This window comes from Pholis gunnellus (genome assembly GCF_910591455.1).
Source record: "Pholis gunnellus genome assembly, chromosome: 10".
Taxonomy (NCBI): Eukaryota; Metazoa; Chordata; class Actinopteri; order Perciformes; family Pholidae; genus Pholis; species Pholis gunnellus.
The window spans coordinates 23444605-23463098 of NC_136537.1; the positions used below are offsets into that span (position 1 = coordinate 23444605).

Sequence of the window (18494 nt, forward strand, 5' to 3'; positions counted from 1 at the left end):
GTTTTTTCTTGTACATTTTCCACTTTAATCTCTTAATATCATAAATCTACAACTCTTATCTTGTTTTTTTCCTCAGAATTTTACCCCCACACGTTAAATTAAATCCCATCTTTAGTATTTATAAGCAACATTATAATGTAGTGGTATATGTAGATACCAAGACATAACTCCTTCACGTTAAGGACATATTTTATACACTTTAAGTTATCGTCATTCATTATCTGTTCATACAGCAGCCTCTAATTACGGATGCCCAGAGGAGGAGTTACAGTTCCCGACAAACGGATTAATATTATACATTATAGTGTGTCGTAAACCATGTAATACATGTTTATATACTGCTTATACGTACTAAAAAGGGGGACTTATAGTAAAGAATGTAATTATCAGTAAAATCATCCACTAAATTGGCGATGTCGGAACAGGAGAATCAAGCAGACTTCAATATGAACTCTATAAGGTGAATAAACATGTTTGAAACGACTTCCTTCTACTCGACATGATGAGATGCTTTCACTCCGTGTTTCTGTCTAGTGGTGCGCTGATTCTCCTGCTGCTCACCAACAGGACTAACGAGGCCACAGAGACGACGTCAGCTCGCCGTATTTCCTGTGAAGTCTATCTGATCCAGTCTTATACCGGCAAAGCAAACGCATTAGTAGTCATTCAAAGGAGAGGATGTTCAAAAATGGCGTTTATTAAAAAACAAAAGAAACCCACCATGCTGACTTCTGCCTCTTTAACAGAAAAGTTGCAGATAGAAAATGGCGTTGGGACATTTGACACGAAGCGATTATTAAAATAAATAAATACAATATCCTCCCAAAGTTTGTGAGAAACAAAGCGTAACATTTGTCTTCAAACAGAAACACAAGAGGAACAAATCCAGCAGCTACACACCAGCTCCTGTCACATCGCTTTAACTAAACAGAGAGAACATTTGAGAAAGTGAGCTTCAGACAGTCATCCAGATGTTCACACCTCAGGAACACCTGCTTGTTACGTAACAATATGCACAAATCATGTCAGTAGTCTTCAGTATTATTCAGTAGTTAAATACACTTTAAACTTGAGCTAAAAAGCTGCCGTCGCCGTGGTGCTTTAAATACAATCAGTCTCTGGAAGAGTCACGAAACAGACAAGAGTTTAAATAAATATCACAGCTGAGCGGGACGTTTTAATTTCAATGAGATCCATAAAACGACTTTCCTCTGCAGATTTCCTATTTGCTTTTCCCATCATTTATATATGAAACTCTGGTGAACTTGAGAGTTTTGTTCTTCTTTATAAATCGTTTGTGTTAATATGACTCAGATGAGAAGACGGATATCCTCACGCCTTTGCTTTAAATGTAGCGCTGCAACTCGGGAGGCGATTAGCTTAGCATAAAGACTGGACGCTATCCTAGTTTAAAAACACCGATCAACATCCCTAAAGTTTACTGATTAACACGTTGTATCTCGTTTGTAGCAGAGATATAAAAAGGACAAATGGTGGTTATAGAGGGAGTCATGTGCTATTACTATTTAATTACAAACAATTCATAGTGAACGCACATTAATCCCTCTAAAGTACAATTTATCAACGATAAAAACAATATGTTTCATGTTAAATAATGAACTTTAGTGGTGTTTTAGTGGCATATTGTTGAGCTTTTACAGGCTAACTGTCTCCCCCTGTATCCAGTCTTTATGCTAAGCTAGGCTAATCGCATCTTGGTTCTAACTCCATTGACACACAGACTAAAGAGTCGTATCAATCTTCTCTTCTGACTTTTAAAAGACAAGCGAATAAGCTTTTCCCCCAAAATTATTCCTTTAAATGTGTTTTATTTACTGTGTGTGTGGTTTTAAAAAGTGGAAGTTATTCTTTGGAACAAAACATGTTGACATTATGATTGTTGGAAATCTGCTGTGCATGGAAACCAGAGTTAAAAGTACGTTCTGGGCTGGACGACAACAACAAAAAAGATTTGAAATTCTGGGACACAAAATAAATAAGTCATTATTAGTCAAATCAGATTTGAGTTTTTATCTTCCAGAGAGCACATATTCAAACTGAACGTAACTGATCTGAAGGAAGCGTTCCAGTTAAAGAGGAGAGCAGCACCTGACTGACGAGAGGCTGTAAGCTGCCAACAGATTACACGACGTCTCCTTCACACAGAAACACCTCAAAACAAATCAGAACTGCGTGTTTATCACGACAACGCTGGTGTGAGGAAATGTGATGGCACGTCTGGGCCTAATGTGCTTCTAGAGAGGAATGAAACATAGACGCCGGATTGTTTTATTTTGAAGGAGTCACATGTAAAAGCTTATGGGCTGTTAGTGACGGACCGGGCGTCGGTTATAAGTCGCCCAGTTCTTTGCTTGGCTCAGTTCCCAACAAGGCCACTGTCCTCAAGCTAATCCTACGCTAGCTGGCGGCTGCTAGAAGCCTTTCATGCTTTCTTGACCCGACAGGGCGAGACTTGCCCACACATGAGAGTGAGCTAACAGCTATGCAGAGTAACGTAAGCAGCTTGCATCCAGCTGGCACCTGGGAAATCCCCACGTCGGTCTAATTCGATCTCTGGTGTGAGGGTGTTTGAATGAGTCTCTGTCCTCAGAGTCCGTCGTCTCACTTTGAGTGATGACATGTGACTCTCTATGGGGCGCAGACATTAGAAAAGTGAAGGGATAACCTTCTAAAGTGACACATATTTCCAACATGGTCCCAGACAGACATGAAGAACAGGCTGCTTGAGAAGACAGCTGATTTACATTCACACGTGTGACGGGGTTTGTTGGCGGTAACGGCCCAGTTGTTCTCGACTTTCACAGCTCAGCGATGCTAGCGTTACATTAGCGGAAAAAGCGAATTAAAAATCAGCATTCTTATCAGCTTCATTTTCACCAAAACAGACCCGATTCAATCTAATCGTGTCAAAAGGAAACAGCTTTTTCTGCGAACCGTGAGTGATAAAATCTGAGCTTGTATCAGTGTTCTGCTGATTTACACTCAGCTCAGCACTTAGACTGGAAATGCACACCCATCTGTACTCTCTGTGGAGCAACTTCTTTCTAAATAGAGACGGTAGCTCAGACGGGGCGACGCTGTCCTTCTAGGTCAGATTGAGTCTTATTGGACAGTCAGTTGGAGTATTTTTCTCACAGATAAAACAAGCAGTAGTTGTTCATCAGCTCACAAACGCTCAAAAACTAAAAACGCACAAAAACACAGAAACTAAAATGAGTAAAAGTCCAACAGAAAGTCAGCATTTTCCCACTAGTGTCAGTTCAATATGATGCAGGCGGTAAAAAAAAGAAGAAGAGAGTATTGCACTGGTTTGGTGTGAGTCTATGGATGGACGGTCATCATATAAATAACAACAAGAAGAACCAAACAGTAATACCATAATAATAATAATAATAATAATAATAATAATAGAAACAGGTCAGACTAAGGTCCCCCTCCCTCTGCTGTTTTACCACTGCTGCCAACTGAAGTCGTCGTTGGATCCAAAGACCATGAAGAAGCCCAGGATGGTGCTGAAGATGACCATGTTACCCGTTAGCACGAGCGCACACGCCCCCCAGGCGATCTGTAAAGCAACGCATCAATAATTCAGGTTAACAAATGCTGCTGCCAGGCTGCCAGCGCACATTATTCAGGCCGAGGTCTGGTGGGGGTGTCAACGACGACAGTTTTGCAGAATCATTTGCACACACGCTGCTCCACAGTCGTACAGTCAGGACACGCAGCAGGAAGAGGAAATAAATAAGTAGCGAAATGCTAATCTTGTTCTGCTGCAGCTGGTGCGTCTGTCAGCTCCTCTGCCATGTGGCCACACTTAGATTTTTTTAAGTAGTTTGAATTAATTGACTATCTTGTTTTGTTTGACTTGTTTTTCTTATTGTTCTTGCTCCATACGAAGCAGAAAGCCTGCTGCTGGAGCCTACAGCAAACCTGTTGAGGAGGCAGGGAAAGTAGCTTCTTTAGTCAGGATGTGTGGTGGTATTGATGCCTCCTTCTACTCTATGTATGCGTAGAAAACATCTATCACAAAGTATTCAAAATCTTTGATTTTTTTTCATGTATACTTTAGGCGATCTCACTCTATAACTGCATGTCTGCGTTCCTCTTGGCGTCACAGTAAACTGCACTCAGAAGACTCCGCAACTTACGACTTCAGCTCTTGCGAAGATGACGGGCAGGCCGAATGCTGAGATGACGATGCCCGTCGTGAGGAAGATGGCCAGCTCTTTGCAGGCGTTACTGGCCGAGTCCGTGTCGTCGACCACTCTCCGCGAGATGCAGTAAGGGATGGGAGACAGGATGTAGAAGAAGAGGAGGAACAGAGGCCAGTATTTGCTGCAGAGAGAGAGAGAAGCGGAGAGATAAATACACACATTCTGTGATGATGAAGGATGACGGACTAAACACTTTTCAGCACATTATCTAACTTCACAGGTGTATTATTTTATTTGTTTTTAACATAAACACTAAAGGAGTCCCTTACATTTCGGTATGATAGAGTTGTGCCTAAAGAGACAGTATACACTAGTATTTGACGTGGACAAGCCTGTATTATTAACATTTTGAATGTCTGTGGTATTTCTGAACTGCAACTTCCTGTTATTCATCAGCTGACGGTTATACGGATACTGATTTATCAATGATGAGCTGGAACTGTCTGAGGGTATCAGACTCTACTAATAAATATCCTTAGTTGATTTTCCTACAGCCTTCGTTCCACTACATTCTGCTGTCACTTAGTGTAATGATAATGGCTCAAATGGAAATCAGATTAGATTACAAGAGACAAACCTCAGGAATGGAGCTCATGTAGGGAGTGAAAAAACTTGTCTGAGTTGCTTTAAAAAACTGTAACTTTGTTTGTGAAAATGCATCATTGATGTACAATATCCACTGTAATGGTGGATGGCTTTAAGGCGCTTTATTACCTAACATTGTGACCCTGTAGGGTGTCAAAATCTAGCTTGAACACCCTCATTATTTCAGCTGCTGTTGTGCTTACATGGTAATGTTATTACAGAGCTTTGGATTAAAATAGGTATGGTGTTGTGCCCACTGGTGGTTGATTGAGAGAGTTTGAAAAACAATCAACCAATCAGAGCTTTGTTACGGGATTCATTTACAGAAATAATAACCCTTAAATCAACATATTTCTGCAGTCATCTTGGATGTTAACTGCTCTGAAAATGACTGGAGGGGCAGGTAGTTTAAATTACCACACGATAAACCTGGTGGACGTTTAATATTCCACCATAAAATACCAAACAGAGAAAGGGAGAATCTACATGTCAGAATGAAACTTCACTTTATTGCTGACAAAAGGTGGAGAATTGTCTTTGTCTCATGCAGCAGGTTAGTTTAAGGGAGGTTAATACAGCCCTACATCCACACCTATAACTAAAGCCCTAAACCTATGATGGGATCACCCAAGGGTGCACCTGAGTGCCAAGTGTGAACACTGAAAACACACACACTAACAGGCTCACATGGTGTGTGATGGTGGTACTTACTCATACACAGGGAGGGCACATCCTAGCATGAGGAACATGAGGCCGATGGCCCCTCCAAAGGACAGGCTGATGAGAGCTAGAAGAGAGACAGAGTGTCACACACACACACATATAGCTTCTCTCTATCCCATCATACACTGCAGGGCCCCTGGCCGCTGTAGCTACCCATGTGATGAATCAGCTGATTCCTACGTGTAACAGCTACATTTGCAATCCAAGACACCTTATTAGGGGCCCATGTTAAGCTCTGAAAGCAATGCAGTCAATACAGCTGCTTGTTAACTGCAATTAATCCGGTGTCCGGTAGTCAGCGACTGTGTAATAACCACTGAAGTTAAGGTGCAGCGAGCTTTAGCGTTATTACGGTAACTACTACGTTATTATACTACGGTAATGGCATTAATTACAGTATCACAATGAAGCGTTACGTGGCTGAAGTGTGTCTTCTGTTTTTAATACGCATGTCATTGTGTTGACTAAGTAGCGGCTGCTTTCTAGCTTCAAGGAATGGATGCTATTAAGCTATGCTAATGCTAACGACTGTATTGGCCCTGCGGCTTCCTCACGTTACCGTTAAACGCATCCATCTATCTTCAGCGTCATTTGACACAGTTATATATAAACTGATTTGGGATTTCAGAGGCTTTCTAAATTATTTTTTTATAAAAAAGTGTCCATGTTTTACCTTTAATCCCAGCCATTTCTCCTGGACAAAAGCTCGACACACACAGGACCTGACGGATGACAACAGTGCCCCCCTCTCCTCTGCTGACGAACAAGTTCGTCCAACCGTGACTCTCGTGCTGCCTTCCCTTGCTACCAGAAATATCGGATATTTATATATTTTTTTTAAATACAATAAAATGTGTAAAGGTACATTTTTGTATGATGTTTGTATAACATACAATTACCAGACACGGTAATTAGTGTCCCCGTACCCTAGTGGTTAGCAGTGGAACACGTATTCTAAATCGTATTAAACTAAAAGCAAAGAAATATATATTAGTTCATTACAACGGGTGCATAAATGTGTCAGAAGGTTGAACAAGATCAAAAACACCAATATTATGACCAAATTAAATATAGTAATTTAATAAATCCATAAACGAGGGCCACTTCAAATTAACTTAACAACTTTAGAGATTCCTTGAGTTTCATTGACTTGCTCGAGAGTTATATGTATAACTTCCAGTCCAGTGCGTATCTCTTACTGCGCACTAACTGCTGCTGCAGCACCGCAGCCTGTAGACTGATTTAACGGTCGCTGGGCAGAAAACAAACTTTCAAGGTCGGCCATGAAGGCATCATTTCACTGCACAGTGAGAAACCATTAATCTAACGTTAACGTCGATTTCCAAAAATGTCACGTAACGTTTAATTATCTCTGACAACAAGTCGTGGTTTCATCACTAATCTTCGGCCTGTGTATTCTTTCGATTTTAAAATTAATAAATTCAATTATTTTTCTAATTTCTAACCCGGTTTGTCAACCGCCAATGAACCTCAAAAAAAGAAGAAGAAGAAGATTTCTCACCCGGATGTGGACACTTTCTACTTCCGCCGACTCTGTTTGAGCCCGTTCAGCGAAGATGGCGAGCGGAGGGGTCTCGGTGGCTTCGCTGTGGACCGAAGTAAACCGTTGCGGGCAGAATGGAGACTTTACGAGAGCCCTGAAAGCTGTGACTAAAAGTAGGCATTCATGTCTGTCGTTGTTACTCTCAAACGGAACAAGGAACCGCGGTCAGACAGTTTGACAGACGGCCTATTTCTTCTGGCTCCAATCAGCGGAGTTCACTGGCTAAGCTAGGGCCAGCTGTTAGCATGTGGCTATGCTAAAGGCAGCTAGACATCTACTTCTCAGGTCTCTCAAACACCGAGTTAGCTTTGTAAACCAAACCTCTACAAACAACCGTGTACTTAAGTGTTGAAGCTACGATTCCAGCTGGATTTTCCTGGTTTTACGTGCAGTGATAAAGTAATATTTTGCCCCAGAAATGTGCCGTTCTTCCCTGATTAGTGACGTGTCCCTAGCCTTCCAGCTAACTTAACATGTTCGGTGGCTAACAGGCGTTCAGTCAGCTGTCACCAAACCGTTAGGCACCTACAGTGACCGTTGATTCTTCTTTGTATTAGCAGGTTTACAGTCAATTGTGTCAGTTTGTCTTTAATCTTCGTTACTAATTATAATATTAACGTTATTTATGTAGCACCTTTAAAAACAGAGTTTACTAAGTGCTTTCACAGACAAAAGCAGCAAAATAAATTTGATAAACAAATAAGAATTATTGTTATAATAAAAAAAGAACAGAAAGCTCAGTGAGACAGTTGATACGATAAAATACAAAATAAATAAAATTATATATATATATATATGCATGCATGCCAGAGAGAAGGAGTTACAGTAGTTGAGTCTTAAAAATATGAATGCCTTTTTCCAGTAATTAATGTTCTGCTGTGTGTTTGTGTTCTCTTCCGTCGCAGTTCTCCAGGAAAACAGGGACGATGTGACGGCCCTGAACTGTAAAATAGTTTGCCTTGTTCAGACTGGCAGCTTCAAAGAGGCGCTGAACGTCATGAACGTGCATTCAAAAGTGCTCAGCAGGTAATCGACTACATGTGTGCTTATTTATGCATTATATATGTGTGTTGAGTGGTAAATGTGCATTCTTCGTATTAGGAGCAACTATCCGATTAACCAGACATAAAAAGCATTCGTTTGATAATCGATTATTTCCTTTATTTTAATCAATGTAACATGCTAAACATTCTTTGGTTCCAGCTTTTCTATTGTTAGGGTTTCCACACCGTTCCAGGTGATTTTAAATGTAATATATTTGTGTTTTTGACTATTGGACGGACAAAACATAAACTCAATGTTCAATCTGTTATTCAGCTTTCTTTGTAGAGCACATTCTTGCACAAAATGGGCTTTACAGAGTAAATAAAACAGTAGAAAATAAGTAGTCAATACATGCAGATAGCATGATTACACACATTTAAACACAAACATCTAGAAATGGCTTGAATTTTACTCTGAAAACTGTTTAATTATAACCTCCGATCAGCAGAAAGGCTGTTCAATACTGGAGGAGCACAAGCGCTGAAGCTCTATCTGATATTATTAAATCAAAGAAATTATCAACGCTTTAATTGTTAATGAAAGTAATCATTAGTTGCATCCTCGTTAAATATAAAACCACACTTAAAACATAAAAAAAGATATAACTGATCTAAATGTTGCTATGTTTGTTTCATGCTTCACGCACATAAGTTAGTAAGTTACTTGCTTACATGACTTGCAGTTGTAATAATGTTTATTTCTCTGCTCTCTCAGTGACGTGGTGTTTGAGAAGGCGTACTGCGAGTACCGGCTGAACAGAGTGGAAAGTGCCCTGAAGACCATCGAGGCTGCTCCGGAGCAAACAGACAAGCTGAAGGAGCTCTACGGTCAAGTGGTAAGGCTGTTTAGACATTAAAAAACTGTAGTATTATGGGATGCTCTGGATTTGTAGACTGTGTACTTCTGAGGGGAAAGAGAACAGTTAACCTGCCCACCCTCTTGTTTGTGTGGAGCTCACAATTTGTCCATCAGATGTTTGATTTGACTGATCTGCATCAAATCTAACCTTTTTTATTATCAATGAAGCTTTTGTGTTTGATGGAAAGACTCCTGCTGACTGGAAGTGTCTCTTTCCATTGTCCAGTTGTACAGAATGGAACGCTACGATGACTGCAAGTCCGTCTACACAGATCTGATCAGGAACTCCCAGGATGAGTACGAGGAGGAGAGGAAGACCAACCTTGCTGCTGTGGTGGCGTCTATGAGTCAGTGGGAGGAAGCTCCATTGGTAAGCTTCTCTTCTAAATCAACATTTTGGGCTTTTGGACGGTCTATGTTTTCAGTTTCTGTCTTGAAATGGATGAAAAGCAGCTTTAAACTGATTTTGAAAGTGTTGACACACCAAGGAAGTGGAACGGTTTCCTTCCCTTGAATGCAGAGCAACGACTCGAAAGCTCATATTCAGCTTCTTCTTCAAATGTTTTACTTGTATGAATACCAGAGAAGAAGAGCTCAGACAGTCTAACTGGATGTGTCACCAGTCATGTTATTGCATTATATGTTTTTTAACATGTTATATTTTCTTCTGCAGGAAGATCTAGGTCTTCCAGAGTCCACGTATGAGCTGTGCTACAATGCTGCCTGCGCTCTGATTGGCCAGGGACAGCTGACAGAGTCCCTCAATAAGCTACGACAAGCAGAGGGTCAGTCCCACTCTGTTCTACCTTCTTTCTATTTCATCCGTTCTTTCATTTGACTTTAACGGTTTGTTTTTCTTTCACAGAGCTTTGCAGAGTCTCATTGGCAGATGATTCTGTGAGTGTTGCTTTATTTTGGCTCCTAAAACATTTAAGCACCATAAATTTAATAGGAATTATTAAGTTGTTGTTTTAGTACAACCATGTCCATGCTTGATGTCTTTATTGGCCCAGAATGAGCTGTCATTGCTGCTTTGTCCCTCTCAGGATGTGACCGAGGAGGACATCGAGTCTGAGCTGGCCGTCATCCATTCTCAGATGGCGTACGTCATGCAGCTACAAGGTCGGACGGACGAGGCTCTGCAGCTCTACAACCAGGTCATCAAGCTCAAGTGAGTTCTAAACATTTAATGAGATAAAGATTGTGGCACGGGTTTTAATAATGATGATGTATTCTCGTTTTAATGTGTGTCGCGATGGTACTTTATGCTCCATTTGTGCCAGAAACTTGTACTTATTTTTACTGGTATTTCTATACAGACAGGTATACAGATGTCAAATAGATATTCCATAATATACAATATACTTTGGCATGGACTCAAATGCTGCACACATAATATGACGTATAACATATCGTCTTATTGTTATAGCTGCTTCCATATTAGTGAAAAAAGAAACGCACAAATCACAACCACACGTGTGAGTTTTTAAACGTTATGTGCTCTTAATTTGCAGGCCGTCAGATGTTGGGCTGCTTGCTGTGACCGCCAACAATATCATTACAATAAACAAGGTGAGTGTGTGTGTGAGACGATCTTACCAACGGAAATATTTCTTCATAAAAGTATCATTGTGACCTCACAGTTAACCTCAGACCGCCTCGTCCAGAATACTGAAATCAGTTAACCTCTGTCCACAGGACCAAAACGTGTTTGACTCAAAGAAAAAGGTGAAGCTGACGAACGCTGAAGGTGTTGAATACAAGCTGGCGAGGAAGCAGCTGCAGGCCATCGACTTTAACAAAGCCCTCCTGGCCATGTACACCAACCAGGTAGCTAAGCGGCCGCTGTGCTTCAGAGGAACAGGAGAGCAGTCGTGGATGATTTTCCACAATATTAGATTTCGTTACTGATCAGGGTTTTGTTGGCGCGTTGCTGTTTGCAGGCGGACCAGTGCAGGAAACTGTCGTCCAGTCTTCAGTCTCAGAATCCGGGTCACCCTCGGCCGGTCCTCATCCAGGTGGCTCAGCTGTGCAGAGAGAAGCAGCACAGCCGGGCCATCGAGCTGCTGCAGGTGGGAACTGAACAACACTGGATGTCTTCAGTCTGAGAATCCTCCAGCTTTTCTTTCTGTCTACGTCAAAGTAAAACACCAACTTTGCTGATGTTTCATTCTATAAAAGCAGATCTTCACACCTTCAAACATCCAGAAAAAGACTTTAAAGTTACATGCAGACTAACTCCACACATCTGTGTTGTAGCTTTGAATTATTTACTCAAGGTTAATGTTACTGTTGTGAGGATTCTCTGAGGCTTTAGAAAAGAAGTTCAGTATTAAATGTTCCTCTTTTTAGTGCACCATGCATCCACAGCTACAATAATTAAGCTTATTTAGTATGTTAAGCAGGATGTTATTCAATGATTTAGTTCAGTTTTTTTATGCTTCACGTGTGTTTTCTTAAGATCGTGCTTTTACTGACTGTTGTTTTGGTTTGCAGCAATTCTCAGACCAACATCCAGAGAGTGCATCTGGCATCAAACTGACAATGGCTCAACTCTATTTAATACAAGGTGACGGGATGTTTCCACAGAGATTATGGTTTGATGTGTTCAGACTGACTCTAGTCTTAAGGACAGGATATCAGTTGAAAATGTGACAGCTTCATTTAATGACTCTGTTTTGGGTCTTCTTTCTTTTTTTTGGTCCTCAGGTCACGTAACAAAAGCTTGTGATGTTCTGAAGTCCATCGAGGAGTACAAGCACAAATCGGGGATGGTAAGTCCGTTTGGATTTTTGTGTATCGACGTCTCTTTTCAGTGACTTCTGCCGTCACCTGACATCTAAACTGTGTGGTTGACTCCTCAGATTTCAGCTCTGGTAACGATGTACTCCCACGAAGAAGACATCGACAGCGCCATCGATATTTTCAAACAAGCTATTGAGCACTACCAGTCTGAACAGGTTCGTGTCCCGTGTTTAGTTTTCTGTTCATATAACGCGTTGCTGCTCCTTCTGTGAGTCTTCTTGTGAGCCGAGTCTCTTAACTTAAGACGGCGACACGTGAACTTGTTTGTGTGTAATCAGCAGCCTGTTGTTCTCGCTCCTCCACAGCCCGGGTCTGCTGCACACTTGGCGCTTGTACGAGAAGCTGCCAATTTCAAACTGAAGTACGGACGGAAAAAAGAAGCCATTAGTGATCTGGAGCAGCTGTGGAAGTGAGTTACAGCCCTGCACAACTCTCTGAGCTTCAACATGTGTGAAGTCTTAGAGGGTATTTTACAGCTGTTGGTTCTGCTTTTCTGTTCTATGAAGCTTGTCGGCATGATGTCAAGAAGCTCGTGTGCTTGTCAAGTTCTTAAACGGCTTGATAAACATGATAACTATGTGCTTATATAGCAGAAAAAATTATAGAATTATAAAATGACAAAAGAAACTCATTTTGAAGGCAAAGCATTTATTCATTTGACATGTTTATGCAGCACATCTGTGATTGTAAATGCAGCAAGCTTAAACTGATTCCTTCATCGTTTCATAGTGTAATACTTACAGTAGATGGCGCCTAACCTCTCATTTTGTTGCGTTCGTCTGTTTGTCATTTTTACTGCAACAATTGAAGCTTAATTTGTTTCATTTTTCTTGAAACAGACAAAACACCAACGACATCCACACGCTGGCACAACTCATCTCGGCATATTCTCTAGTGGACACGGATAAAGCCAAATCGTATCCTTTGAATCTACTGAAGTTGAAGACACTAGAGCTGAGATGAGTTTTTAGTAATTGGCAACTGTGTTGGGACACGAATAGCAAAACACCCAGCATTCTCTGATTTTAACGTCTCAACGGTGAGGATGTTCTGTGGTAAATCAATGTGTTTGGATTAATGTTGAGATAAAACAAGGTGTATATAAAGACACCACCTTGAACTTAAGGAAAATATAATTAAAAATTCCCACTATTTTTCACATTTTATAGACAAAATGATTAATTGTTGTGAAGATAGTTGTAAGAATAATCCCTAATGAAAGTAATTTAGTTGCAGCCCAGGAAGACCACACCATAGACTCTATTGAGTAGTGTGATTATTTAGATAATAACATAGAACACAGTATTGGAGCTCCATCATTTATTATCCAACCTGAGAAGCCAGAGCAAGACGACCTAAAGGAACACTTAGGAACACACTCGGATAAGCACTGCGGTATAAAAGTGCTAAACCATTTAACCAAGTAAAGTCAGTCCTCGACCCTAGAAGTGTCCGTTTGAAATGTAAAGTAGTTATCTCCTCAGCATTCCTCTCCAGCCTCAGCAAGCACCTACCGTCTGCAGACACAATGGCCTTAAAGGTGGACGTGGACGAGCTGGAGAACTCCATCGGAGCCACCTACGTCAGGAAAAAAGCTGCTAAAGTCATCGGAGAAAACCTTCCCAAAGAACAGATGTAAACCCTCATTGCTTCTCTTCTTCATCGGCTTCATGGTGTTCACGACATGATCTCATGCGGCGAGACTTTCACCCTCTTTATGCTAATACGTCTGCGTTTTCTCTACAGACAGCAAGGCGAGATCAAGAAGAAGAAGAAGAAAAAGAGAGGTTTGTTGTTTGTGGGACAGATTCACTAAATCTTATCGGGAATAAAGTAAAACAAATAATTACTAGTCAAAGTAGGAATTAATATATTTATTACATTATAAATCATCTTCAACAAGATGCTTTCAACATGTTATGTGATGCAGAGACCACAGACTCATCCCCTCACGTAATCCTCCTGATGGTATTTATTCATTTTTTTATTGTTATTTTTTAGGCAAGCTGCCCAAGAACTGCGACCCCAAAGCGACCCCTGACCTGGAGAGGTGGATGCCCATGAAGGAGCGCTCGTACTACAGAGGCAAGAAGAAGGGGAAGAAGAAGGAGCAGATCGGGAAAGGCACGCAGGGAGCGACGGCAGGAGCGTCGGCCGAGCTGTGAGTAAAGAGTCGCCTGCGTACGCACATCGTCTCCTGCGATGGGCAGTTGTCCGGGTGCAGTTTCCTGTAATTGAAACCCAGTAATCCACTCGGCTAATGGAGGAAAAGCAGCAAAGATTTTACCTTTTTGTTTCCCTGCCAATGAATGCTCAGTGGAGATGTCCCGCTGCTGTGCAGAAGAAACAGCTTGTGTGTTATTTCGGACAAAAATATATAAATTATTCTCGGCCAAAGTAGAAATCCACAAGCTAAGAACATCAGAAACACACATTTTATTGTTATAATTTAAAGTATCTCAACTCACAAAATAACCCTTCAAATTATAGAAATGTTTGTTTTCTGATTTGCATAATGTTTCTACAGAGATATTGACAATGCTGACATCAACACATTTTATTCAGATTACTTAACTGTCCATTAGATTTGCATGAAATAGAAATTGTCTTTTGCGCTGCCATAAAACAATACACAACAGAATGTCCTAAAAAGCTGCCTAAATTATATTTGATACATTTTATCAAGCAAAAATACCAAAGATTATTACTAAAGTGGATTGTTTGCTTTCCATTATTTTATGTCGTTGAATACTGTAATGTTTTAAACAAAATAATTATAAGTTTATAACAGTCTGAAGTCGCAGCCTTCGACAGTTTAAAGAAGTAGTTTAGTGCAAAAATGCAAAAAAAAAAAGTGCAAAAATATCACTCTGCTCATAAAACTCCTGACAAGAAAGCCAATGAGCACATTTCCCCAGATGTTGAACTATTCCTTTAAAGTCCTCGTAGGGCACAGACACATGATACAAGGTTAGCCCCTTCATATTTTATTTTTGAAGGGTGAATTTTAGGTGTAAAATGTTCCCAGGACGATGAAATATTTGTCTCTTCCTCTGTTCCAGGGATGCCAGTAAGACGGCCAGTAGCCCCCCTACCTCCCCCAGACCAGGGTCTGCATCGGGTTCCTCTACGGCCCCCGCCAGCAGCGCGGTCCCCCCGCGACAGCAGAAGCCTGCAGCCTCGGGGGCCACGCGCAAGAAGGTACCACAGAAGAAGAAGAAGGGAGGCAAAGGAGGCTGGTAGTCGGAGGGAAACGACACAAGAGACAGAAGGGCCCCGAGATACGCTGACGTCTCACCAACAAATCATGAGCTTTTCTATTTTTATTTAGTTACATTTTACTTTGGTCCTGACTATTCATTTAAATACGTGAAACCAAAAACTCCCCTCTGCTCTTCTGTCATTGATTTGTGTTAAAAGTACAGAAGAGCGTATTTAAAGGACAGTTACACCGAAATTAACTTTTTGTTGCTCTGCAGAAGCAGATGTTTTCTTAAGGTGTTTCTGTTTTTACTTTTGACCTTCTCAGGTCACGGTGAAATAAAATAACTGCAGATATTTCCACTTATTATTTTGTTCATTAAAGGTCAGATGAACGGAAAAAGGCCTTTTCTGTTTTCTTTCCTGTTACCCGGTGCTGTAAGTGTCTTTAATAAAATGTGATAATAGATGGTTTGGTTGATCTAACCAACGTCTAATCAATGAAGTTTTAATTAAATCATTAAAATCATGTCCCCCCTGATTCAAACAACATTTTGTGGGACTTTACATTTTTATTTCGGCCATACATTTAATCTAGGCTCATCCCGGTATTTCATCTTTCATCATATTTTTAATTATTGCGTTTAGGAAAACAAACTACTTTTGCAAAGTAACTTGAAGCAAAACTTTGGGAGAATTGTCTTTAATATTTCTTGAGTCTGAGTATTAGGATGTCACTCGTACGTGTTTCCTTAAATTGTCCTTTTACTTTCAGTCAGCTGCAACGTTAAAGAATATGTATTTGTGTTGGTCTGAATTCAAGACAAATAATTTAAATTCTTGAGTTTAATTCTGTCCGCTGCACGTTTGAGGTCCAGCAGGTTTCCTTTTAAGTCTTAATAAACCGTCGATGACACATGACCCCTGTGCTTCATATAACATTCAACTCGATGGCAACGTCTCCTGAGCTGTTAACATACGTGATGGTTGCATTAATTAGTTTATATTTATATACTTTTGATAGAATTAAGTTTCATCCACTTATTTAGGTAAAAGGAGTTTTTTTGGCAAGTAGAGCCTCCTGGTCACATGATGGATTTATATAATTTATTTACGGATTATAATAATTACTTAAAATAAAACTTTTCTTTTTCTTAAAGAATAGAGTGAATCTACCTTTCAGAATAGGTAATTAAAAACAAATTGCCATAAACCAGCTCAAGTTGAGCGCTGACAAGCTGGTGTCTGGAAGCTGCTTTATGCTACATATAAATATATTAATACAATACAATCACAGCAATGTTTATCTTCTAAAACCTTTAACAATGAATGAGGTTGGTCTAATTTAGTGGCACTTAATGTGGGCAACTAATGTGATGAGACAGAAAAAAACGTATTTCTGATTATCTTCAAATCTTTTTTATATCCTTAACCTCTGTATACTAATATGAGAGGGAGTCCCACACTATCTTTGGTAGAGTATATTAAAAGAGGCGAGGTGAATGGTAACATATAGGTTATGTAGTTAACTTTAGGGATAATAATTATTAAATTAACCCTAACCAACAGAAGTATCAATACATTACAATATACACAACGCTTCATTTCCCTACTTGTCTGGTAGTCTATACATTTATTACACAGGTGTTGTGTCGAAGTCTGTTCCCGTGTTGAATAGTGTTCCCTCCTGTTCAGGAAACACGTGTCAACATATTAAACCAGATGGTTATGGTGCGTTCAGGTGCTCCTCGGATGTTCCCTATTCACGAGCTTGGGACGTCGTTCTTCTGACTTCGGTGTGTTCATGAGCTTTAATGTGGAAACAACATGAACGTTAACAGCTGTTTATAGTATTTTTTTTAAAAAGTATATATAAAATACAGCTTTACCTGACGTGATATCTGGGTACTCAATCGGGAGGTAATTGTTCCGATTGTACCAACACCAAGTGAACGCAACCCTTAATTGACTCCTTTCATTTTGCCAATCACGCGTCTCACCTGTCACGAGTCCGTTCAGAGGCTCCTTCCGTCTTTCTGTCGAGCAGCTCGAGATAGTTTCGCTGTTGACTGAGGTTGTTGTTTTTGGGGTCACGATGCCTCGTGCGCCGTTGATATACTCTGGCGTCTTCGACAGTCCCCTGACTGAAGATGTGGAGGAACTACTGGCTCGTTTCCAGCAGACCGACTCTATCAGGTTCGAGGACTTCTCATCCATCTGGAGGGAGATGAGCTTCTCGGATGTGTTCAGGGGCGACCTGAGCGTCGCAGAAATGAAGAGGTTCTGCAGAGTGGCGCTGGCCACAGCCGTGAAGTTCTTCATGCCTCCGTACAGCTACCAGATCCGAGTGGGAGGCTTGTATTTGATGTTTGGTTTGTACCACACGCAACTTGCCTGTCCGCATGTGAAGATCAGACTCGCCCTGAGGGACTGGGCTGTAGTCCAGAAGTTCCTCAAGGACTCTGCGGATTCTGGGCACCAAGATGTTTGTTACATTTTCCAAAAGCTCGTTACCACCAAAGCCATCCACTACGTCGCCATGCCACACTTCCTCACCTTCTACAAGCAGAGGAAATCGAAGAGGGAGAACGTGTGCGCCGCGTTTCTCGGGAGGACCACGGCCGTCCAGGAGCTCTCCTCCGCAGACGTCCTGGAGGAGGTGACCAACATCCAGAGCCAGTACGAGAAGCTGAAAGAGGCCACGGTGGAGGTCAGCCGCGAGGTCACCATGACCCATCGGGACTTATCCGCCCGCCTGAAAGACTGCATGTCGGAGTTCATCGCTTGGCAGCAGAAGACCTTCTCACAGGATAACAAAGACAAGAACTCCGACGACAACGAGGAGGAGCCGACCGAGGCGGAGTGCAGCAGCAGCAGGGCCCGGCTCCTGTCCTCCATCAAGCAGAAGAGCTACAGCAACTTCCAGGAGGCGTCCAAGTCCAGGAGGCATCGACAGGCCGAGACGGCGGAGTCCTCCAGCTCCGGGGCCGAGCAGGTCCAGGAGGCCTCGACTCTGCAGAGGAAGAGGCCTCCGTCGCTGAGGGCTCGGACCCGCAAGAGTCTCGGGGTGACGCGGGAGGAGTGCAAGCTCCAGGCATGGCTCCTGAGTGTTCCTGAGAAGCAGCCGAGGTCGCCGGTGAGGAGGTACAACCAGACGGGAGCGTCTGTCAACCCGTGATGGGAAGAGAGGACTTCAAGACACACAGAGGTTTGTTTTTCTGTGTGTGTGCTCCTCCAGGTTCAATGAAAACCTTTACGTTTGATTAACACTTGGTTTTGTTGGTTTTCTCTCATCGTGCATCAGTAGTTTGACTGGAATCCTTTAATTTGTTAATAAATTTATTTCATAATTTCCTCAGCTTCTTGTTTTCACTCCTGACTTCTTTAAAAACCTACTCAGGTGGTATTTACAGAGATCCATCATCTGCACTGCAAACACCAACCGACACCATTGTTTTAGGTCACCCTACATGATTCTT

The 18494-nt window shown here is 41.4% G+C and overlaps 3 protein-coding genes across 3 annotated transcripts; 2 read left to right on the forward strand and 1 right to left on the reverse strand.

Annotated features, from left to right (window-relative positions):
- Positions 1-681: 681 nt before the first annotated feature.
- Positions 682-6261, reverse strand: LOC306702405 (leptin receptor overlapping transcript-like 1). Its single transcript, XM_079168026.1, has 4 exons — positions 6217-6261; positions 5532-5607; positions 4170-4356; positions 682-3586 (listed from the first exon to the last, which is right to left on the reverse strand). The coding sequence occupies exons 1-4, from the start codon at positions 6230-6232 to the stop codon at positions 3470-3472; spliced, it is 396 nt and encodes a 131-aa protein (XP_079024152.1). The 5' UTR covers positions 6233-6261; the 3' UTR covers positions 682-3469.
- An 850-nt stretch (positions 6262-7111) lies between these two features.
- Positions 7112-15931, forward strand: srp72 (signal recognition particle 72). Its single transcript, XM_079167855.1, has 19 exons — positions 7112-7220; positions 8013-8133; positions 8866-8986; positions 9236-9379; positions 9683-9794; positions 9875-9906; positions 10056-10180; positions 10524-10581; positions 10708-10839; positions 10953-11081; positions 11506-11578; positions 11719-11783; positions 11874-11969; positions 12120-12223; positions 12654-12731; positions 13312-13449; positions 13561-13601; positions 13816-13975; positions 14877-15931. The coding sequence occupies exons 1-19, from the start codon at positions 7121-7123 to the stop codon at positions 15055-15057; spliced, it is 2010 nt and encodes a 669-aa protein (XP_079023981.1). The 5' UTR covers positions 7112-7120; the 3' UTR covers positions 15058-15931.
- A 1179-nt stretch (positions 15932-17110) lies between these two features.
- Positions 17111-18193, forward strand: LOC306702071 (snRNA-activating protein complex subunit 1-like; the record flags this gene model as incomplete). Its single annotated transcript, XM_079167564.1, has 1 exon — positions 17111-18193. One exon carries the CDS (start codon positions 17111-17113, stop codon positions 18191-18193), a length of 1083 nt encoding a protein of 360 aa, XP_079023690.1.
- Between the last annotated feature and the right edge of the window lie 301 nt (positions 18194-18494).